The sequence below is a fragment of the Acanthochromis polyacanthus genome, chromosome 9 (genome assembly GCF_021347895.1).
Source record: "Acanthochromis polyacanthus isolate Apoly-LR-REF ecotype Palm Island chromosome 9, KAUST_Apoly_ChrSc, whole genome shotgun sequence".
Classification (NCBI taxonomy): domain Eukaryota; kingdom Metazoa; phylum Chordata; class Actinopteri; family Pomacentridae; genus Acanthochromis; species Acanthochromis polyacanthus.
The window spans coordinates 33,414,160-33,439,928 of NC_067121.1; the positions used below are offsets into that span (position 1 = coordinate 33,414,160).

At 37.7% G+C, this 25,769-nt stretch overlaps 1 protein-coding gene across 1 annotated transcript in view; it reads left to right on the forward strand.

Moving 5' to 3' along the window:
* tmbim1a (transmembrane BAX inhibitor motif containing 1a) overlaps nucleotides 1-25,769 on the forward strand; it is a 38,451-nt gene that overhangs the window by 5,558 nt on the left and 7,124 nt on the right. The window contains exons 2-3 of the mRNA XM_051953582.1: nucleotides 21,368-21,685; nucleotides 22,595-22,662. Of these exons, the coding sequence (XP_051809542.1) occupies nucleotides 21,373-21,685; nucleotides 22,595-22,662 (381 nt within the window). The 5' untranslated portion in view covers nucleotides 21,368-21,372. The remainder of the gene's footprint in view (nucleotides 1-21,367; nucleotides 21,686-22,594; nucleotides 22,663-25,769) is intronic.

A 25,769-nucleotide genomic window follows, 5' to 3' on the forward strand; every position in this document is an offset into this window, starting at 1 on the left:
AGCACTTCTGCTTTTGTCCAGATCAAAAGAACCAGACTAGTTTAGAATACGTTTCCTCTTCTTTTAACCCATCTGCTGAACTTTAATGTGAATGAACAGGAAAAACAGATACACGTTGTTTTTTTAAGTATAAAAGTGCATTTAAAAAATTCATAAAAGTTAAATTTTTTTTTTTAGATTTTCAGTTTGTTAGCCACCTTCAAGTCCACAGCTTTGCCTGCTGCAAAATGACATTTAGAAAGAAATGTACAAGGTCCTGATGACAGTGAGGGACTGCATTGACATTCACAGGTTCTTTACTCAACAGCGTCATATTTTTCCAAATTAAATCAAAACTTCAGGCGGTCTGAACAGAAAGCAACAATTCTGATCCTCGTCAAACCGGTTCCTGCTGTCTTGTGTGGTATTTGTGTTATTTTGTCCAGTCGCATGACAGAACAAGCTGCTGTGTGTGCTGCTTGGTGTATGTGTGTGTGGTGAGGTATTTGAGGAAATGTAGGTCGTGTTGTGTGGAGATAAACAGGCTTTTTACAGTGTCATCTGTTGCAACACTGACTCAGAACCACATGACAATTTGGTCTTAGAGGTGATGATGAGGAAACTCATCATAATCAGACATTAAATCTGCTCAAGCTTCCACAGTTGGCCAGCAACATTTTCAGAGCTACACCCTCCTGCTTGAACACAGGCCTTCTTGTCAACTGACTGTGTCTCGGTGATGTAGCTGCGATCTGCTCTGCGACTGTTTGACTGAAGACGCTCTTAAACACTTTTTCCATTGATTGTTTTCTGCCCTGTTGCTTGGTGCTTGGGTCGTGACGTAATGGCAGCAGGAGGTGGAGTCGGCTCTTGAATTCTTTTACTGTGTGTATTCCCCTAAAAGTCCCACTGAGAATGTTGCCCTGCTGCATTTGGACACTTTTAAAATAACCGAGCTAACAGAAATGCACTAAGAAACACAGATCCGTCTGTTTAATGTCGTGGTTTAGCATTAAGATCTTCTCCTGAAGTCAATTTTTTTTTTTTTTTAAAGGAACTCAAAATCTAAATGTGTCGCGCTGTAAAAGTGGGCTGGTTTAGTTTATTAGGCACTAAAAGAATCCTGTAAAAGTGGTGCCGCTCTCATTTCCTGCAGGATCATGGAATAGTTGGGCCTCTTGTGACTTCATTGTGCGAACATGTGTGTGGGGTTTATGATTGGAAATTTCCTTCAGAAGGCAGTGTGGTGTTTTTTGAGCTTCTGGTGGTTTTTCTTAACCACATCGCTGAGCAAATCTTTATGTTCACATTAACCTCATATGTATCCATGAGCGCTAATTCATATATGGGTGTGACCCAGCCAGAAGTCCATCATTTTCCAGCCCAAGTGTTACATAAACACCAACACTCTGACTTCATATGATACCTCCCCAAATAAATGGATATTCAGCAAACACCTTAAACATCAGGGAAAGTGATGTAACAATAGATGGAAAGATTACAAAACATTAAAATTACATTTTTGACTATAATTAAAAAGACCCTTAGTGCACTATTTTATGCCACACTTTGACTCTTTTGCAGAAATTATTGTTGCTTAAAAGCCTTCTTGTCGTATCCAATCTGTTGCTGCACAGCTTTTTGTGCTCAGATCAAATCACGTTAATCATGCTATGACAAAAGAAACGTTATTTAGAATGTTAGAACTGAGAGGATATTTGTAATATTTAAACCCCTATTATGCATATATTTTTGTTTAAAATAATGGGTAATATCTGTATTATTAATTCCCATATGTGAAAATCCAGAAGATTTATGTGGACATTAACAGTTTTGGTCTGGTTTTTTTTAAATATTTATTTTAATGTTTATTTGGCAGGGAAAATGCATACAACATTGCCACAAGAAAGGGAAAATACGATGCATATAAGATGTCTAGCTTCAGCTAATTTGAAGTCTTTTTTGTGGTTAACAAGTAGATTTCAGGGTTTTTTTGTAATTTTTACTAGTAATTATCTGTAGTTTAACAAAAAAGGAAAAATCCATATAATAGTAGTTTAGAAATGTTTGTCATTTTTAATATGCAACATTTTAGGTTTGAACAATAGTAAATATCTGTAAACAACTTCTTTGGATGTTTTAATGCAATATTATAATTTGAATGTTTTCAATATTTACAGTTTTGTCTTGTTTTTATGTTTAACTAGTAAATGGAGTACATAGAGAGCACAATACTCTGCCACAGCTGCTTAAATCTTTACTAAAAAAATGACCTTGCGTTGAGCACAGGCATGTGTTTTGCATGTTGATGTTATGTAGGGATACCGAATTGCATGTGAATTACTCTTATAAAGTTCATCACTTTTGGCAAGCCTTTGTTTTGCTAGTGTTAAAATGACCATTCTCTCCATGGTTTTATTTTCAAGACCGGTTTTTAATGTTAGGGGGCTTTTATTTTGTAACCATTCCAGCGACACAGGAAACGTAAGAAGCAGTTGCTTGACATGACAAAGACGCTGCCGAAAAGTCCGAAAATTCACAAAGATGAAAGAAAACGTTTACATGCTGTTGCTGTCAAGCAGAGGATGTCTAAACTTATACGCACCTAGCGGGGAAAAGCTCTTTCGGTGGAAGAAATGAGGAAAGGACAGAAAGGTGAATCTGTGTTCAAACTAAGGCTGATGGCTGAACTTAATGTGTCTGGCTGGGGTTTGCTACACTGTGTGACCTAAATATGTAGCGGGCGGCAGGAATTGATGGGACTCAGAAACACCCCACAGTTTACTCATTTGTTCCTTGTATGATTTCCAATTGATAAATCAGTCATTTTGTCATAGGATCGCAATCATGTGATCATCAGCGGGTCACTGAAAGTGTTCACGTCATGGTTACAGACGCCGTGCCGACAGCTATATCTGGCAATAGGAAATCTTTAACCGATCCATGGATCCAGATTATAAGCTGCATCAATGCCAAAATCTAATCATTTGGTGCTTGTGTGATTTCTGACCTTCCCTGAAAATTTCATCCAAATCTGTTTCTCCGTTTTTGAGTAATATTTCACACAGACAGATTCACGGATGCCAATTGTCACATTTTGATCATATTTTGCATGGCAAACTAAACTATGACGTTTTAGTCCATTTTGAGACAGACGTTTCTTATCCATTTTTTTGGACGACATACTGAACTGAGATTTTTTTTTTTTGGTCCGTTTTTGGATGGCATACTAAACTGTTTTTGTCCATTTTCGGACAACATGCTTAACAGGACATTTTTTGGACATACTAAACTATGACTTTTTTGTCCATTTTCGGATGACACACTAAACTGACATTTTTTTTTCTATTTTTGAACGACTTACTAAACGATGACGTTTTTTTCCCCCATTTTCAGACGACATTCTGAAGGAAGACATTTTTGTCTATTTTCAGATGACATAATAAACGATGACTTTTTTGTTCATTTTCGGTCCAAAAATGACTTTTTTGTCCATTTTCGGATGACATACTAAACTATGATGTTTTCTGTCCATTCTTGGATAACATGCTAAACCATGACATTTTCTGTCCATTTTCGGACAACATACGGAAAAAATGACTTTCTGGTCCATTTTCAGACGACATACTAAGCTATGACGTTTTTTGTCCATTTTCGGATGACATACTAAACTATGTTTTCTGTCCATTCTTGGATAACATGCTAAACCATGACATTTTCTGTCCATTTTCGGGTAACATGCTAAACTATGAGGTTTTTTGTCCGTTTTCTGACAAAAATGATGTTTTTTTTGTCCATATTCAGTCGACATACTAAACTGTGACTTTTTTTGTCCAAGTTAGGATGACACATTAAAGTTTTTTTTCATTTTCGGTCAGCATTCTGAACGCTGATGTTTTTTGTCCATTTTCAGACGACATGCTAAACTATGACTATTCTTGTCCATTTTCGGACGACTTTAAATTAGGACGTTTTTGTCCGTTGTCGGACGACAAACTAAACTGACGTTTTTTTGTCTATTTTCAGATGAGATACTAAATTTTGACTTTTTTTCTATTTTCAGACGACATACTAAACTATGATGTTTTTTTGTTTGACAAAATTCATCATGATTTCTTTTTTTTCCAAAGAAAACTGCTCTATAGTGTTTTTCACAGCCTACTTTGCATTATTTCATCATATGGCATGTTTTTACGACGTTGTAAAAATGGCATTTTTTTTTCGACATGCTATACAATAGTGTTTTTTCGCAAAATTGGGACCACATACTAAACTCTGACATGTTTTGTCCATTTTCGGATGACAGACTAAACGATGACATTTTTGTCCATTTTCGGTCCAAAAATGACATTCTTTTTCCATTTTCGGATGACATTCTGAACGATGACATTTTTTGTCCATTTTCGGAGGACTTACTAAAGTATGATGTTTTTGTCCGTTTTCTGACCACATAGTAAAGTATGACCTTTTTTTTTACTACGTTGTCTGACAATAGACAAAAAACGTCATAGTTTACTATGTTGTCCGAAAATGGACAAAGAACGTCATTTTTGGACTGAAGGGGGAAGACATGAAGCAAAGGGCCTCGGGCAGGAATTGAACCTGGGCTGCTGGGTCGCCCGCTTAACCCAATGAGCTATATGGGGACCCCAAACTTTTGTCCTGTGCTTCATGTTTTCCCCTTTCAGTCCAAAAATGACGTTCTTTGTCCATTTTTGAACAACTTCTTAAAGTATGACGTTTTTGTTCCTTTTTTTTGAAAAAAATGACGTTTTTTGTCCATTTTCGGACAACATATGAAAAAAATGACTTTTTTTGGTCCATTTTCAGACGACATACTAAGCTATGACGTTTTATGTCCATTTTCGGATGACACAATAATCGATGTTTTTTGTCAATGTTTGGACGACCTCCTAAGGTATGACGTTTTGGTCCATTTTTTGGAAAAAAATGACGTTTTTGTCCATTTTCGGACGACATGCTAAACTATGACGTTTTTGTCCATTTTCGGACGACATGCTAAACTATGACGTTTTTGTCCATTTTCGGACGACATGCTAAACTATGACGTTTTTGTCCGTTTTCGGACGACATCCGAAACTATGACTTTTTTTTTGTCCATTTTATGAGGCGCCTGTGTAGCTCAACAGGTTAAGCGGGTGACCTATCTACATGGGCTGGTCTCCAACTCAGGGGCCCAAGTTTGATTCCTGCTCGGGGCTCATTGCTGCATGTGTTCCCCGTACTGTTCTCTCCTATTTCCTTTGTCCATTTTCGGATGATACACTAAACTGAAGTTTTTTCCATTTTCTAGCAAAAATGACATGTTTTTGTTGATATTTGGATGACATACTAAACTATGACATTTTTGTCCATTTTCGGACGACATACTAAACTATGACGTTTTTGTCCATTTTCGGACGACATACTAAAGTATGACGTTTTTGTCCATTTTTGGACTTCATACTAAACTATGACGTTTTTGTCCATTTTTGGACTTCATACTAAACTATGACGTTTTTGTCAATTTTCGGACGACATCCTAAACTATACCGTTTTTTTGTCCATTTTTGGACGACATCCTAAACTATACCGTTTTTTTGTCCATTTTTGGACGACATCCTAAACTATGACGTTTTTGTCCATTTTTGGACGACATCCTAAACCATGACGTTTTTGTCCATTTTCCGACGACTTCCTAAAGTATGACGTTTTTGTCCATTTTTGGACTTCATACTAAACTATGACGTTTAATGTCCATTTTGTGGGCTACCTGTATAGCTCAACAGGCTAAGCGGGTGACCTGTCTACACGGGCTGCTCTCCAACACAGCAGCCTGGGTTCAATTCCTGCTTGGGGCCATTGCTGCATGTCTTCTCCCAACTGTTCTCTCCTTTTTTCGGACAACATACTAAAGTATGACGTTTTTGGACTTCATACTAAAGTATGACGTTTTTGTCCATTTTTGGACTTCATACTAAAGTATGACGTTTTTGTCCATTTTTGGACTTCACACTAAACTATGACGTTTTTGTCAATTTTCGGACGACATCCTAAACTATACCGTTTTTTTGTCCATTTTCGGACGACATACTAAACTATGACGTTTTCGTCAATTTTTGGACGACATACTAAACTATGACGTTTTTTGTCCATTTTCCGACGACTTCCTCAAGTGTGACGTTTTTGTCCATTTTTGGACGACTTCCTAAAGTATGACGTTTTTGTCCGTTTTCAGACGACATGCTCAACTATGGCTTTTTTGTCCATGTTCGGACGACATACTAAGCTATGACGTTTTTTTTGTCCATTTTCGGACGACATCCTAAATTACGACTTTTTTTGTGAATTTTTGGATGACTTCCTAATTTATGACATTTTTTGTCCATTTTCGGACGCCATACTAAACGATGACATTTTTGTCCATTTTTGGATGACACACGAAAGTATGACCTTTTTGTCAATTTTTGGACGATATACTAAACTATGACGTTTAATGTCCCTTTTGTGGGCTGTCCGTACAGCTCAACAGGCTAAGTGGGTGACCTGTCTACAAGGGCTGGTCTCCAATACAGTGGCCAGGGTTCAATTCCTGCTCGTGGCCCATTGCTGCATGTCTTCTCCCAACTGTTCTCTCCTATTTCCTGTCTACATTTTCGGACAACATACTTAAATATAACGTCTTTTGTACATTTTTGGACGACTTCCAAAAGTATGACGCTTTTTGTCCATTTTTGGACGATAAACTAAACTGACTTTTTTTTGTCCATTTTCGGACGACATACAAAACTATGACTTTTTTGTCCATTTTCGGACGACATGCTAAACTATGACTTTTTTGTCCATTTTCGGACGACATGCTAAACTATGACGTTTTTGTCCATTTTCGGACGACATCCTAAACTATGACGTTTTTTGTGCAATTTCGGACTTCATACTAAACAATGGCGTTTTTTGTCCATTTTCGGACGACATCCTAAATTACGACTTTTTTTGTGAATTTTTGGATGAATTCCTAATTTATGACGTTTTTGTCCATTTTCGGATGACACACTAAAGTATGACGTTTTTGTCAATTTTTGGACTTCATACTAAACTATGACGTTTAATGTCCCTGTTGTGGGCTGCCCGTATAGCTCAACAGGCTAAGCGGGTGACCTGTCTGCGAGGGCTCGTCTCCAATGCAGCGGCCAGGGTTCGATTCCTGCTCGTGGCCCATTGCTGCATGTCTTCTCCCAACTGTTCTCTCCTATTTTCGGACAACATACTTAAATATAACGTCTCTTGTACATTTTCGGACGACTTCCAAAAGTATGACGCTTTTTGTCCATTTTCGGTCGATAAACTAAACTATGGCGTTTTTTGTCCATTTTCGGACGACATGCTACACTATGACGTTTTTTGTCCATTTTCGGACGACACACTAAACTATGACGTTTTTGTCCATTTTCGGACGACATAGTAAACTGACATTTTTTATCCATTTCGTGAGGCGCCTGTATAGCTCAACAGGTTAAGCAGGCGACCTGTCTACATGGGCTGGTCTCCAACTCAGGGGCCCAAGTTCGATTCCTGCTCGGGGCCCATTGCTGCGTGTCTTCCCCTTACTGTTCTCCCCTATTTTCGGACGACATACTAAACTATGACGTTTTTTGTCAATATTTGGACGACTTCCTAAAGTATGACGTTTTTGCCCATTTTCGGACGAATTTCTAAAGTATGACATTTTTTGTCCATTTTCGGACTTCATACTAAACTATGACATTTTTTGTCCATTTTCGGATGACATACTAAACTATGATGTTTTTTGTCTATTTTGTGGGCCCCCCGTATAGCTCAACAGGCTAAGCGGATGACCTGTCTACAAGGGCTGGACTCCAATGCAGCGGCCCGGGTTCGATTCCTGCTCGCAGCCCATTGCTGCATGTCTTCTCCCAACTGTTCTCTCCTATTTCCTGTCTACATTTTCGGACAACATACTTAAATATAACGTCTTTTGTACATTTTCGAACGACTTCCAAAAGTATGACGCTTTTTGTCCATTTTCGGTCGACATACTAAACTATGACGTTTTTGTCCATTTTCGGACGACATACTAAACTATGACATTTTTTGTCCATTTTGTGAGGCTCCTGTATAGCTCAACAGGTTAAGCGGGCGACCTGTCGACATGGGCTGGTCTCCAACTCAGGGGCCCAAGTTCGATTCCTGCGCGGGGCTCATTGCTGCACGTCTTCCCCGTACTGTTCTCTCCTCTTTCCTGTCTACATTTTCGGACAACATACTAAACTATGACGTTTTTTTGTCCATTTTCGGATGATACACTAAACTGAAGTTTTTTTCTATTTTCTAGCAAAAATGACATGTTTTTGTTGATATTTGGATGACATACTAAAGTGTGACATTTTTTGTCCATTTTCGGATGACATACTCAACGATGACATTTTTGTCCATTTTCAGATGACATAATAAACTATGACGTTTTTTGTCCATTTTTGGACGACATACTAAACTATGACGTTTTTGTCCATTTTTGGACGACATACTAAACTATGACGTTTTTTGTCCATTTTCGGACGACATACTAAACTATGACGTTTTTGTCCATTTTCGGACGACATACTAAGCTATGACGTTTTTTGTCAATTTTCGGACGACATCCTAAACTACGACGTTTATTGTCAATTTTCGGACGACATCCTAAACTATACCGTTTTTTGTCCATTTTCGGACGACATCCTAAACTATCACGTTTTTGTCCATTTTCGGACAACATACTCAACTATGACGTTTTTGTCCATTTTCGGACGACATACTAAAGTATGACGTTTTTGTCCATTTTTGGACTTCATACTAAACTATCACGTTTTTGTCCATTTTCGGACAACATACTCAACTGTGACGTTTTTTGTCCATTTTCGAATGATACACTAAACTGTGAAGTTTTTTTCCATTTTCTGGCAAAAATGACATGTTTTTGTTGATATTTGGACGACATACTAAACTGTGACTTTTTCGTCAATTTTCGGATGATACACTAAACTGTGAAGTTTTTTTCCATTTTCTGGCAAAAATGACATGTTTTTGTTGATATTTGGATGACATACTAAACTATGACGTTTTTGTCCATTTTCGGACGACATACTAAAGTATGACGTTTTTGTCCATTTTCGGACGACATACTAAAGTATGACGTTTTTGTCAATTTTCGGACGACATCCTAAACTACGACGTTTTTGTCAATTTTCGGACGACATCCTAAACTATACCGTTTTTTGTCCATTTTGTGAGGCGCCTGTATAGCTCAACAGGTTAAGCGGGCGACCTATCTACGTGGGCTGGTCTCCAACTCAGGGGCCCAAGTTCGATTCCTGCGCGGGGCTCATTGCTGCACGTCTTCCCCGTACTGTTCTCTCCTCTTTCCTGTCTACATTTTCGGACAACATACTAAACTATGACGTTTTTTTGTCCATTTTCGGATGATACACTAAACTGAAGTTTTTTTCTATTTTCTAGCAAAAATGACATGTTTTTGTTGATATTTGGATGACATACTGAAGTGTGACATTTTTTGTCCATTTTCGGACTTCATACTAAACTATGACATTTTTTGTCAATTTTTGGATGACAAACTAAACTATGACGTTTAATGTCCATTTCTTGGGCTACCCATATAGCTCAACAGGCTAAGCGGGTGACCTGTCTACACGGGCTGGTCTCCAACACAGCATCCTGGGTTCGATTCCTGCTCGTGGCCTGTTGCTGCATATCTTCTCTCCTATTTTCGGGCAACATGCTGAAATATAACGTCTTTTGTCCATTTTCGGATGACATACTAAACTATGACATTTTTTTCCATTTTCAGACGACATAATAAACTATACCTTTTTTTGTCCATTTTCGGACGACATACTAAACTATGACATTTTTTGTCCATTTTCGAATGATACACTAAACTGTGAAGTTTTTTTCCATTTTCTGGCAAAAATGACATGTTTTTGTTGATATTTGGACGACATACTAAACTGTGACTTTTTCGTCAATTTTCGGACGACATACTAAAGTATGACGTTTTTGTCCATTTTCGGACGACATACTAAAGTATGACGTTTTTGTCCATTTTTGGACTTCATACTAAACTATGACGTTTTTGTCAATTTTCGGACGACATCCTAAACTATACCGTTTTTTGTCCATTTTGTGAGGCGCCTGTATAGCTCAACAGGTTAAGCGGGCGACCTGTCTACGTGGGCTGGTCTCCAACTCAGGGGCCCAAGTTCGATTCCTGCACGGGGCTCATTGCTGCACGTCTTCCCCGTACTGTTCTCTCCTCTTTCCTGTCTACATTTTCGGACAACATACTAAACTATGACGTTTTTTGTCCATTTTCGGATGATACACTAAACTGAAGTTTTTTTCTATTTTCTAGCAAAAATGACATGTTTTTGTTGATATTTGGATGACATACTGAAGTGTGACATTTTTTGTCCATTTTCGGACTTCATACTAAACTATGACATTTTTTGTCAATTTTTGGATGACAAACTAAACTATGACGTTTAATGTCAATTTCTTGGGCTACCCATATAGCTCAACAGGCTAAGCGGGTGACCTGTCTACACGGGCTGGTCTCCAACACAGCATCCTGGCTTCAATTCCTGCTTGTGGCCTGTTGCTGCATATCTTCTCTCCTATTTTCGGACAACATACTGAAATATAACGTCTTTTGTCCATTTTCGGACGACATACTAAACTATGACATTTTTGTCCATTTTCGGATGACATACTAAACTATGACATTTTTGTCCATTTTCAGACGACATAATAAACTATACCTTTTTTTGTCCATTTTCGGACGACATACTAAACTATGACATTTTTTGTCCATTTTCGAATGATACACTAAACTGTGAAGTTTTTTCCATTTTCTGGCAAAAATGACATGTTTTTGTTGATATTTGGACGACATACTAAAGTATGACGTTTTTGTCAATTTTCGGACAACATGCTAAACTATGACGTTTAATGTCCATTTTGTGAGCTGCCCGTATAGCTCAACAGGCTAAGAGGGTGACCTGTCTACAAGGGCTGTTCTCCAACGCAGCAGCCTGGGTTCAATTCCTGTTTGCGGCCCGTTGCTGCATATCTTCTCCTCCCTGTTTTCGGACAACATACTGAAATATAACGTCTTTTGTCCATTTTCGGACGACATACTAAACTATGACATTTTTTTGTCCAATTTCGGACGACATACTGAAGTATGACGTTTTTGTCCATTTTTGGACTTCATACTAAACTACGACGTGCTTTGTCAATTTTCGGACGACATCCTAAACTATCACGTTTTTGTCCATTTTTGGACGACATACTCAACTATGACGTTTTTTGTCCATTTTCGAATGATACACTAAACTGTGAAGTTTTTTTTTCCATTTTCTGGCAAAAATGACATGTTTTTGTTGATATTTGGACGACATACTAAACTATGACGTTTTTGTCCATTTTCGGACGACATACTAAACTATGACGTTTTTTGTCCATTTTCGGTCGACATACTAAAATATGACTTTTTTGTCCATTTTCGGACGACATACTAAAGTATGACGTTTTTGTCCATTTTCGGACGACATACTAAAGTATGACGTTTTTGTCCATTTTCGGACGACATCCTAAACTACGACGTTTTTTGTCAATTTTCGGACGACATCCTAAACTATCACGTTTTTGTCCATTTTTGGACAACATACTCAACTATGACGTTTTTTGTCCATTTTCGAATGATACACTAAACTGTGAAGTTTTTTTTCCATTTTCTGGCAAAAATGACATGTTTTTGTTGATATTTGGACGACATACTAAACTATGACGTTTTTGTCCATTTTCGGACGACATACTAAACTATGACGTTTTTTGTCCATTTTCGGACGACATACTAAAGTATGACGTTTTTGTCCATTTTTGGACTTCATACTAAACTATGACGTTTTTGTCAATTTTCGGACGACATCCTAAACTACGACGTTTTTTGTCAATTTTCGGACGACATCCTAAACTATACCTTTTTTTGTCCATTTTCGGACGACATACTAAACTATGACATTTTTTGTCCATTTTCGAATGATACACTAAACTGTGAAGTTTTTTTCCATTTTCTGGCAAAAATGACATGTTTTTGTTGATATTTGGACGACATACTAAAGTATGACGTTTTTGTCAATTTTCGGACAACATGCTAAACTATGACGTTTAATGTCCATTTTGTGAGCTGCCCGTATAGCTCAACAGGCTAAGAGGGTGACCTGTCTACAAGGGCTGTTCTCCAACGCAGCAGCCTGGGTTCAATTCCTGTTTGCGGCCCGTTGCTGCATATCTTCTCCTCCCTGTTTTCGGACAACATACTGAAATATAACGTCTTTTGTCCATTTTCGGACGACATACTAAACTATGACATTTTTTTGTCCAATTTCGGACGACATACTAAAGTATGACGTTTTTGTCCATTTTTGGACTTCATACTAAACTACGACGTTTTTTGTCCATTTTCGAATGATACACTAAACTGTGAAGTTTTTTTTTCCATTTTCTGGCAAAAATGACATGTTTTTGTTGATATTTGGACGACATACTAAACTATGACATTTTTGTCCATTTTCGGACGACATACTAAACTATGACGTTTTTTGTCCATTTTCGGTCGACATACTAAAATATGACTTTTTTGTCCATTTTCGGACGACATACTAAAGTATGACGTTTTTGTCCATTTTCGGACGACATACTAAAGTATGACGTTTTTGTCCATTTTCGGACGACATCCTAAACTACGACGTTTTTTGTCAATTTTCGGACGACATCCTAAACTATACCGTTTTTTGCCCATTTTGTGAGGCTCCTGTATAGCTCAACAGGTTAAGCGGGCGACCTATCTACGTGGGCTGGTCTCCAACTCAGGGGCCCAAGTTCGATTCCTGCGTGGGGCTCATTGCTGCACGTCTTCCCCGTACTGTTCTCTCCTCTTTCCTGTCTACATTTTCGGACAACATACTAAACTATGACGTTTTTTTGTCCATTTTCGGATGATACACTAAACTGAAGTTTTTTTCTATTTTCTAGCAAAAATGACATGTTTTTGTTGATATTTGGATGACATACTGAAGTGTGACATTTTTTGTCCATTTTCGGACTTCATACTAAACTATGACATTTTTTGTCAATTTTTGGATGACAAACTAAACTATGACGTTTAATGTCCATTTCTTGGGCTACCCATATAGCTCAACAGGCTAAGCGGGTGACCTGTCTACACAGGCTGGTCTCCAACACAGCATCCTGGGTTCGATTCCTGCTCGTGGCCTGTTGCTGCATATCTTCTCTCCTATTTTCGGACAACATACTGAAATATAACGTCTTTTGTCCATTTTCGGATGACATACTAAACTATGACATTTTTTTCCATTTTCAGACGACATAATAAACTATACCTTTTTTTTGTCCATTTTCGGACGACATACTAAACTATGACATTTTTTGTCCATTTTCGAATGATACACTAAACTGTGAAGTTTTTTTCCATTTTCTGGCAAAAATGACATGTTTTTGTTGATATTTGGACGACATACTAAAGTATGACGTTTTTGTCAATTTTCGGACAACATGCTAAACTATGACGTTTAATGTCCATTTTGTGGGCTGCCCGTATAGCTCAACAGGCTAAGCGGGTGACCTGTCTACAAGGGCTGTTCTCCAACGCAGCAGCCTGGGTTCAATTCCTGTTTGCGGCCCGTTGCTGCATATCTTCTCCTACCTGTTTTTGGACAACATACTGAAATATAACGTCTTTTGTCCAATTTCGGACGACATACTAAACTATGACGTTTTTTTGTCCATTTTCGGATGATACACTAAACTGAAGTTTTTTTCTATTTTCTAGCAAAAATGACATGTTTTTGTTGATATTTGGATGACATACTGAAGTGTGACATTTTTTGTCCATTTTCGGACTTCATACTAAACTATGACATTTTTTGTCAATTTTTGGATGACAAACTAAACTATGACGTTTAATGTCCATTTCTTGGGCTACCCATATAGCTCAACAGGCTAAGCGGGTGACCTGTCTACACAGGCTGGTCTCCAACACAGCATCCTGGGTTCGATTCCTGCTCGTGGCCTGTTGCTGCATATCTTCTCTCCTATTTTCGGACAACATACTGAAATATAACGTCTTTTGTCCATTTTCGGATGACATACTAAACTATGACATTTTTTTCCATTTTCAGACGACATAATAAACTATACCTTTTTTTGTCCATTTTCGGACGACATACTAAACTATGACATTTTTTGTCCATTTTCGAATGATACACTAAACTGTGAAGTTTTTTTCCATTTTCTGGCAAAAATGACATGTTTTTGTTGATATTTGGACGACATACTAAAGTATGACGTTTTTGTCAATTTTCGGACAACATGCTAAACTATGACGTTTAATGTCCATTTTGTGGGCTGCCCGTATAGCTCAACAGGCTAAGCGGGTGACCTGTCTACAAGGGCTGTTCTCCAACGCAGCAGCCTGGGTTCAATTCCTGTTTGCGGCCCGTTGCTGCATATCTTCTCCTACCTGTTTTTGGACAACATACTGAAATATAACGTCTTTTGTCCAATTTCGGACGACATACTAAAGTATGACGTTTTTGTCCATTTTTGAACTTCATACTAAACTATGACGTTTTTGTCAATTTTCGGACGACATCCTAAACTCCAACGTTTTTTGTCAATTTTCGGACGACATCCTAAACTACAACGTTTTTGTCAATTTTCGGACGACATACTAAACTGACATTTTTGTCAATTTTTGGACTACATACTAAACTATGACGTTTAATGTCCATTTTGTGGGCTACCTGTATAGCTCAACAGGCTAAGCGGGTGACCTGTCTGCACGGGCTGCTCTCCAACACAGCAGCCTGGGTTCAATTCCTGCTTGGGGCCATTGCTGCATATCTTCTCCCAACTGTTCTCTCCTTTTTTCGGACAACATACTAAACTGTGACGTTTTTGTCCATTTTTGGACTTCACACTAAACTATGACGTTTTTGTCAATTTTCGGACGACATCCTAAACTATACCGTTTTTTGTCCATTTTTGGACGACATCCTAAACTATACCGTTTTTTTGTCCATTTTTGGACGACATCCTAAACTATGACGTTTTTTGTCCATTTTTGGACGACATCCTAAACTATGACGTTTTTGTCCATTTTTGGACGACATCCTAAACTATGACGTTTTTGTCCATTTTTGGACGACATCCTAAACCATGACGTTTTTGTCCATTTTCCGACGACTTCCTAAAGTATGACGTTTTTGTCCATTTTTGGACTTCATACTAAACTATGACGTTTAATGTCCGTTTTGTGGGCTGCCTGTATAGCTCAACAGGCTAAGCGGGTGACCTGTCTACACGGGCTGCTCTCCAACACAGCAGCCTGGATTCAATTCCTGCTTGGGGCCATTGCTGCATGTCTTCTCCCAACTGTTCTCTCCTTTTTTCGGACAACATACTAAAGTATGACGTTTTTGGACTTCATACTAAAGTATGACGTTTTTGTCCATTTTTGGACTTCATACTAAAGTATGACGTTTTTGTCCATTTTTGGACTTCACACTAAACTATGACGTTTTTGTCAATTTTCGGACGACATCCTAAACTATACCGTTTTTTTGTCCATTTTCGGACGACATACTAAACTATGACGTTTTTGTCAATTTTCGGACGACATCCTAAACTATACCGTTTTTTTGTCCATTTTCGGACGACGTACTAAACTATGACGTTTTTGTCCATTTTCGGACGACATACTAAGCTATGACGTTTTTTGTCCATTTTCGATTGATACACTAAACTGTGAAGTTTTTTTCCATTTTCTTTCAAAAATGACATGTTTTTGTTGATATTTGGACGACATACTTAACTACGACGTTTATTGTCAATTTTCGGACGACATCCTAAACTATACCGTTTTTTGTCCATTTTCGGACGACATCCTAAACTATCACGTTTTTGTCCATTTTCGGACAACATACTGAAATATAACGTCTTTTGTCCATTTTCGGACGACATACTAAACTATGACATTTTTTGTTCAATTTCGGACGACATACTAAAGTATGACATTTTTGTCCATTTTTGGACTTCATACTAAACTACGACGTGCTTTGTCAATTTTCGGACGACATCCTAAACTATGACGTTTTTGTCCATTTTCGGACGACATACTAAACTATCACGTTTTTGTCCATTTTTGGACAACATACTCAACTATGACGTTTTTTGTCCATTTTCGAATGATACACTAAACTGTGAAGTTTTTTTTTCCATTTTCTGGCAAAAATGACATGTTTTTGTTGATATTTGGACGACATACTAAACTATGACGTTTTTGTCAATTTTCGGACGACATCCTAAACTACAACGTTTTTTGTCAATTTTTGGACGACATACTAAACTGACATTTTTGTCAATTTTTGGACTACATACTAAACTATGACGTTTAATGTCCATTTTGTGGGCTACCTATATAGCTCAACAGGCTAAGCGGGTGACCTGTCTGCACGGGCTGCTCTCCAACACAGCAGCCTGGGTTCAATTCCTGTTTGGGGCCATTGCTGCATATCTTCTCCCAACTGTTCTGTCCTTTTTTCGGACAACATACTAAACTGTGACGTTTTTGTCCATTTTCGGACGACATACTAAAGTATGACGTTTTTGTCCATTTTTGGACTTCACACTAAACTATGACGTTTTTGTCAATTTTCGGACGACATCCTAAACTACGACGTTTTTTGTCAATTTTCGGACGACATCCTAAACTATACCTTTTTTTGTCCATTTTCGGACGACATACTAAACTATGACATTTTTTGTCCATTTTCGAATGATACACTAAACTGTGAAGTTTTTTTCCATTTTCTGGCAAAAATGACATGTTTTTGTTGATATTTGGACGACATACTAAAGTATGACGTTTTTGTCCATTTTCGGACAACATGCTAAACTATGACGTTTAATGTCCATTTTGTGGGCTACCTGTATAGCTCAACAGGCTAAGCGGGTGACCTGTCTACAAGGGCTGTTCTCCAACGCAGCAGCCTGGGTTCAATTCCTGTTTGCGGCCCGTTGCTGCATATCTTCTCCTACCTGTTTTCGGACAACATACTGAAATATAACGTCTTTTGTCCAATTTCGGACGACATACTAAAGTATGACGTTTTTGTCCATTTTTGAACTTCATACTAAACTATGACGTTTTTGTCAATTTTCGGACGACATCCTAAACTACAACGTTTTTTGTCAATTTTCGGACGACATCCTAAACTACAACGTTTTTTGTCAATTTTCGGACGACATACTAAACTGACATTTTTGTCCATTTTCGGACGACATCCTAAACTATGACGTTTTTGTCCATTTTCGGACGACATCCTAAACTATGACGTTTTTGTCCATTTTCGGACGACATACTAAGCTATGACGTTTTTTGTCCATTTTCGAATGATACACTAAACTATGACGTTTTTTTCCATTTTCTTTCAAAAATGACATGTTTTTGTTGATATTTGGACGACATACTAAACTATGACTTTTTCGTCAATTTTCCGATGATACACTAAACTGTGAAGTTTTTTTCCATTTTCTGGCAAAAATGACATGTTTTTGTTGATATTTGGATGACATACTAAACTATGACGTTTTCGTCAATTTTTGGACGACATACTAAACTATGACGTTTTTTGTCCATTTTTGGACGACTTCCTAAAGTATGACGTTTTTGTCCGTTTTCAGACGACATACTCAACTATGGCTTTTTTGTCCATGTTCGGACGACATACTAAACTATGACGTTTTTTGTCCATTTTCGGACGACATACTAAACTATGACGTTTTTTTGTCCATTTTTGGACGACATCCTAAACTATACCGTTTTTTTGTCCATTTTTGGACGACATCCTAAACTATGACGTTTTTGTCCATTTTTGGACGACATCCTAAACTATGACGTTTTTGTCCATTTTTGGACGACATCCTAAACTATGACGTTTTTGTCCATTTTTGGACGACATCCTAAACCATGACGTTTTTGTCCATTTTCCGACGACTTCCTAAAGTATGACGTTTTTGTCCATTTTTGGACTTCATACTAAACTATGACGTTTAATGTCCGTTTTGTGGGCTGCCTGTATAGCTCAACAGGCTAAGCGGGTGACCTGTCTACACGGGCTGCTCTCCAACACAGCAGCCTGGATTCAATTCCTGCTTGGGGCCATTGCTGCATGTCTTCTCCCAACTGTTCTCTCCTTTTTTCGGACAACATACTAAAGTATGACGTTTTTGGACTTCATACTAAAGTATGACGTTTTTGTCCATTTTTGGACTTCATACTAAAGTATGACGTTTTTGTCCATTTTTGGACTTCACACTAAACTATGACGTTTTTGTCAATTTTCGGACGACATCCTAAACTATACCGTTTTTTTGTCCATTTTCGGACGACATACTAAACTATGACGTTTTTGTCAATTTTCGGACGACATCCTAAACTATACCGTTTTTTTGTCCATTTTCGGACGACGTACTAAACTATGACGTTTTTGTCCATTTTCGGACGACATACTAAGCTATGACGTTTTTTGTCCATTTTCGATTGATACACTAAACTGTGAAGTTTTTTTCCATTTTCTTTCAAAAATGACATGTTTTTGTTGATATTTGGACGACATACTTAACTACGACGTTTATTGTCAATTTTCGGACGACATCCTAAACTATACCGTTTTTTGTCCATTTTCGGACGACATCCTAAACTATCACGTTTTTGTCCATTTTCGGACAACATACTGAAATATAACGTCTTTTGTCCATTTTCGGACGACATACTAAACTATGACATTTTTTTGTTCAATTTCGGACGACATACTAAAGTATGACATTTTTGTCCATTTTTGGACTTCATACTAAACTACGACGTGCTTTGTCAATTTTCGGACGACATCCTAAACTATGACGTTTTTGTCCATTTTCGGACGACATACTAAACTATCACGTTTTTGTCCATTTTTGGACAACATACTCAACTATGACGTTTTTTGTCCATTTTCGAATGATACACTAAACTGTGAAGTTTTTTTTTCCATTTTCTGGCAAAAATGACATGTTTTTGTTGATATTTGGACGACATACTAAACTATGACGTTTTTGTCAATTTTCGGACGACATCCTAAACTACAACGTTTTTTGTCAATTTTTGGACGACATACTAAACTGACATTTTTGTCAATTTTTGGACTACATACTAAACTATGACGTTTAATGTCCATTTTGTGGGCTACCTATATAGCTCAACAGGCTAAGCGGGTGACCTGTCTGCACGGGCTGCTCTCCAACACAGCAGCCTGGGTTCAATTCCTGTTTGGGGCCATTGCTGCATATCTTCTCCCAACTGTTCTGTCCTTTTTTCGGACAACATACTAAACTGTGACGTTTTTGTCCATTTTCGGACGACATACTAAAGTATGACGTTTTTGTCCATTTTTGGACTTCACACTAAACTATGACGTTTTTGTCAATTTTCGGACGACATCCTAAACTACGACGTTTTTTGTCAATTTTCGGACGACATCCTAAACTATACCTTTTTTTGTCCATTTTCGGACGACATACTAAACTATGACATTTTTTGTCCATTTTCGAATGATACACTAAACTGTGAAGTTTTTTTCCATTTTCTGGCAAAAATGACATGTTTTTGTTGATATTTGGACGACATACTAAAGTATGACGTTTTTGTCCATTTTCGGACAACATGCTAAACTATGACGTTTAATGTCCATTTTGTGGGCTACCTGTATAGCTCAACAGGCTAAGCGGGTGACCTGTCTGCAAGGGCTGTTCTCCAACGCAGCAGCCTGGGTTCAATTCCTGTTTGCGGCCCGTTGCTGCATATCTTCTCCTACCTGTTTTCGGACAACATACTGAAATATAACGTCTTTTGTCCAATTTCGGACGACATACTAAAGTATGACGTTTTTGTCCATTTTCGAACTTCATACTAAACTATGACGTTTTTGTCAATTTTCGGACGACATCCTAAACTACAACGTTTTTTGTCAATTTTCGGACGACATCCTAAACTACAACGTTTTTTGTCAATTTTCGGACGACATACTAAACTGACATTTTTGTCCATTTTCGGACGACATCCTAAACTATGACGTTTTTGTCCATTTTCGGACGACATCCTAAACTATGACGTTTTTGTCCATTTTCGGACGACATACTAAGCTATGACGTTTTTTGTCCATTTTCGAATGATACACTAAACTATGACGTTTTTTTCCATTTTCTTTCAAAAATGACATGTTTTTGTTGATATTTGGACGACATACTAAACTATGACTTTTTCGTCAATTTTCCGATGATACACTAAACTGTGAAGTTTTTTTCCATTTTCTGGCAAAAATGACATGTTTTTGTTGATATTTGGATGACATACTAAACTATGACGTTTTCGTCAATTTTTGGACGACATACTAAACTATGACGTTTTTTGTCCATTTTTGGACGACTTCCTAAAGTATGACGTTTTTGTCCGTTTTCAGACGACATACTCAACTATGGCTTTTTTGTCCATGTTCGGACGACATACTAAACTATGACGTTTTTTGTCCATTTTCGGACGACATACTAAACTATGACGTTTTTTTGTCCATTGTCGGACGACATACTAAACTATGACGCTCTGTTGCTTTTGCTCACCGTGGTGATAAAACTAACAAATATAAATGCTCTTTTGCATGATTTAATGATTTATTTATTTTTTTACCCCAGTGTAATGATTATATTCATTTTTACACATATTCTTAACATGAACAAGATCTTTGGATGAAGGTTTGTGTTACACTTTGCAGTTATTTGTTCAATTTGTATGATAAAAATGAATCAATGAATTTTGTTCTTCAGTCTTTCATATGTGTTATACTGCACATCTGAAAATGCGGGTCGCAGGTAGCAATTAAATACAACAGGTCATAGATTGTCTAATACATTTTGATAATTGTAGGGCTGGAGCCAAATATCCCAATATTCAATGGTGACAGTGGTATACAAATATTTATCTTGAGATACGAATATTCAGATCTCAAATGGTTCCGCCAAGTCCATTTCAATCACTGTAAATGACCCTTGTTTTATCGTGAATTTACGTCATTGCGTTTTTGTTGGTAAACGTCAACTTTAATGTGTTCATTCGCCTATATTTACTGTGTTTGTTGTCAGATTGTGTTCATAAATATGTGAATCTGATGTGAACTGTGTGTTCTTCTCCTCACAGGCGTCATGTCCAGGTCAGACTACCCTCCAGGGTACCATGACTCCCCCGGCCCGATGTACGGACCTCAGGGTGGGAGCTTCCCACCTCCCCCTGCCTATGGCTTCCCCTCCTTTGGTGGTCCGCAGCCTGGCCAGCCCGCTGCTCCCTACCCCACTGGTCCCAACGCCCCTCTGTTCCCTGGCCAGCCGGGGGGCTATCCTCCTGGCCCTTACTCAGGACAGCCTCACCACGGCGGGCCTCCAGGAGCAGGATACCCCAACCCTCCTCCGATGCCCCCCGTCATCCCACCTACCATACCATCAGATGCCCTGAGCTCTGGTAAGGAATTCAAATTTTGAAAACAAATATGACATTGATGATATTTTGATGACTTCAAAGGATCTTTCTGTGTGGAGTTTGCATGTTCTCCCTGTACATGTGTGGGTTTTCTCTGGGTACTCCGGCTTCCTCCCACAATTCAAAAACATGCTCAGATTAATTGGTAGTTCTAAATTGTCCGTAGGTATGAATGTGAGTGTGATTGTTTTTCTTTATATGTAGCCCTGTGATAGACTTGTGGCCTGTCCAGGGTGTCCTTTGCCTCCAGCACCCCTGTTATCCTAATAAGGATTAAGTGATGTATAGGGAATGGATGGATATTTTGATGAAACTTTTAGTCACTGTGTCCTGACATTTTAAAATGCTGCACTGACTAGATGAACCAGTTGGCAAAAACAAGCTACACCCAACCAGCGGTACAACCTTTAAACAGTCGCCTAGTTTTACGTAATTCTCATAATTGGCATAACGTAATGGAAAAGCTTCTTACCGAAGAACTATAAGGCCAAAATGTATGTATGAGGCTTCATATAAAAGTAGCATCCTCTAGTTTCAATGCTTTGAAAATGGCTTTTGAAGAATATCTAATACTGATGGCATAATTCATGTAAAGAATAAATACGCAAAAAGAAATACTCACACTAACTGCCTGTGTTTGTTTGAGAATTATGAAGCCTTATAGCTTATCTTAGAGATTGACGTATAGACTAGAAACAGGGCGAAACAGCAAACCTGTCAACAAAATCCACCTACCAGTGCCTCCAATGCTCTGTAAATAACGAACTATGTCATGTTTATTTTGCAACAAGAAAGTGAATAAATGCATTTCTTGTCATCACTGTTGCATTGTTGAGGTGTTTCTTGTTGCTCTTTGGATCCACCGATCACATTTCTTTTCTATCAACACAGGTGACGAGTTTGCAGCTCGTGGCAGCAATTGGGACTCTTTGAGCATTCGGCACGCCTTCATCAGAAAGGTATTAGTCTATGTTGAATTGGACTCAGCTTTTTTTTTGTCTTATGTATGATGAAAGAGCACAGCACCTGTTTATCTCAAAGGTAAATCCTTGCCCATCCCATGGAGCCCTTTAACAACAATTCACTGTTTTGAAGTCACATTCAGAATTCTCTCAGGCTCTTCTTATCCTCTGAACTGCAGCATAATAAAAAGATCCTTAATGCCTAATCAAACTTGGGGCTGTTTTCTAATCTAGAAGGAAATCATATCACTCGTTTTAAGTTCTGTGACATAAAAGAAAAGTTTTATTGTCAAAGATATTTTCATATATGTTTAAATACATAAACAACTCTACGTTATTGCTAGATCAGAAGTCAAATTTATACCACTGATGGCGACCTTGGTGTCGTATCCTTGCTTTGAAGCAGTGTTCAGGTGACACTTGTGGACACTATGGATTCATTGGAAACCTGTTCAACTTAATCAACCTGCAGACATTGTTCATCTGTTATAAATATGACTACGCATCAGGCTTTCAGCAGAACATTTCTCACTAAGGAGCACTGAAACACACCATCAGAAACAAATGAAAGTGTCAATTGGCAGATTGTTACTCTAAACAAAAAGAGAGTTTCTCATTGACAAATCATGGCTTTTATTGAAGGTTTCTAAGGAGACAGTACATGAAACTGTGACACATTTGAGGGAAACTGGATCAGTTTTGTCAAAAACAGGATCAAGACAAGCAAAAGCGGGCAGGGTCAATATGTATTTGAAGGACAATTGAAGTCTATGCATATATCTTGCATACATTTTCATTACAAGTAAAAAAAACTGTTTTTTATGTTCATTGTGATCATGTCTTTACAAATTACAGAATTATTTATTATGGAAACAATCACTTTTTAATAAAAAATTACTGGATATCACTACAATGTTAACTAAATAACTGTCCAAATTTAATAACAACCACCTTCTGATCAGCTAAACCTGTCAGCTGTGTTACAAAAAAGTCCCGCAATTATATATTGACCCAGCATACCATCAGAACATCAATGAAACAAGGAAAGAACTATTTGTCCTTGAGGAGAAATTATGAAAGCTGCATGGTTCCGTGAACAGACATGTCACATTAAATGCAAATAAGGTGAAATATATTAAAAATACTTTTAGAACAAAATGTGTAGACGGTCTGAGCAGCTGTACGATATGATGTATAGTAACACTAACAATAAACTAACAAAATAAGCTCAAATATGACAGAACGTTTTTGATCCTGAAGGAAATGTGTGCCAGATGTTACTCAGAACAAAAATGGCATTACATGGGAGTAAATACCTCATAGAAAACACATAAGATGTAACTTAAAATAAACATAGATAACCTAAAATACAACATATGAAGTACTGGCAATGATTCTGAAGTAAGGTTGAAGTGAATGGTGTTACACAATCGGCTGACTGTTGTCTGGTTCTGGTTAAAGAGGTGCTCAGCTGCTGGTACAAAGCTTGTTTTTCTGTTAGTTCTGTAACCTTGACAGTGTAAAATGCTGCCCACAGGGGAGCTACTGAAAAGCAGTGAAGAAAACGTGTTTGATGAACTGAATGATGCTTTTGGCTTTCCTACATTTTCACTGAATGAGCTGTAAAATGTGGTGAGAGTGTTGCAGTTGACGCCATTGAACTGAGTTTCCTGTAAGAAATACTGGTGGCATTTCTTTAAGATGAAGTTTAGTATCAAACACTGAGTTTCAGCTTCCTGGATGACATCTATGTTCTCTAGAGAAGGTCACCACTGCCTCTTTATTAACATATGACTCTATAAACAACAGTACAGGCTTAGACCACTAAGCCCAGCAGCAACAGTTTCACCACAGATGCAGAATTTGCTAAACAAAGAACACAAGACTCCCATTAGCAAAAGAGAAGGGTGTTCAGTGGTGCTCTGACAGGATGAGTGTTAAGCCGCATTTCGTAATAACGGTGCATTTTGGAATAAACGTCCAAAATGTAATAACTTTGTCGTTTCATTTCGTAATAGACTGTTGCATTTTGTAATAAACTACTGACCCAACGCATTTTGTAAAAATTTTTGCCGCATTACATAATAAGTTATTACATTTTGAGAGAGGGAGAGAGATACAGAGAAAGCGTGAGAGAGAGAGGGAGAGAGAGACAGACAAAGAGGAAGAGAGAGAAAGAAAGAGGGAGCGGGGTAGAGAGAGAGAGAGAGCGTGAGAGAGAGAGAGAGAGCGTGAGAGAGAGAGAGATGCATATGGATGCGTCTTAGAGCAGCAGCACGTTTACAGGCACTACAAACAAAAGTTCTTTTCGATCCATAATGCTAAAACTTATCACGTAAAAGGCACCAAAAGCATGAGTCAACTGAACTTAAGCGCTGTTGTGCAGTGAGATTTGTTTGCCATCCCAGGCTTTGGTTTCAGCTGTGCGTAGACGGCTGCTCTTTAATTCTGTTCAGTATACAAGTAGTGCATTGACTTTGCACAAAGGTGGGGAGAAAAGTCAGATATTTATAAATATTTTGAATGTACTCAAGTAAAAATAATAATAATAATAATAATAATAATAATTAGTACCAAGAAGTAAAAATAGAAGGCTACATCAGAAAAACGTCTGAAATATTAAAGTAAATAGTTAAAGAAAATATTATAAAACATTAAAAAATATAGGCTACATATTTTTTAAAAGAAATAGCAAATCAGTGACTTAGAAAAAATATTAAGGAAAATATATTATCTTTGGAGTATTCTGCCACACACAGCTTTATTAGGCCAAATAACTACAAGAAAACATACATACAAATCAGTAAAGGTCACTCCTCTATGAGTTTATTGTTTAACGTACAATAATAATACCTTATTACATAATGCACCATGTTATTACTTTTTCCAGAAAATCAAAAGATTCCAAGTGCATTTTGTAATAATTTTCTCAAAATGTAATAACTTATTACGTAATGCGGCAAAATATTTTACAAAATGCGTTGGGTCAGTTTATTACAAAATGCGGCAGTTTATTACGAAATGCGGCTTTATTACTAAATGAAACGACAAAGTTATTACATTTTGGACGTTTATTACAAAATGCACCGTTATTACGAAATGCG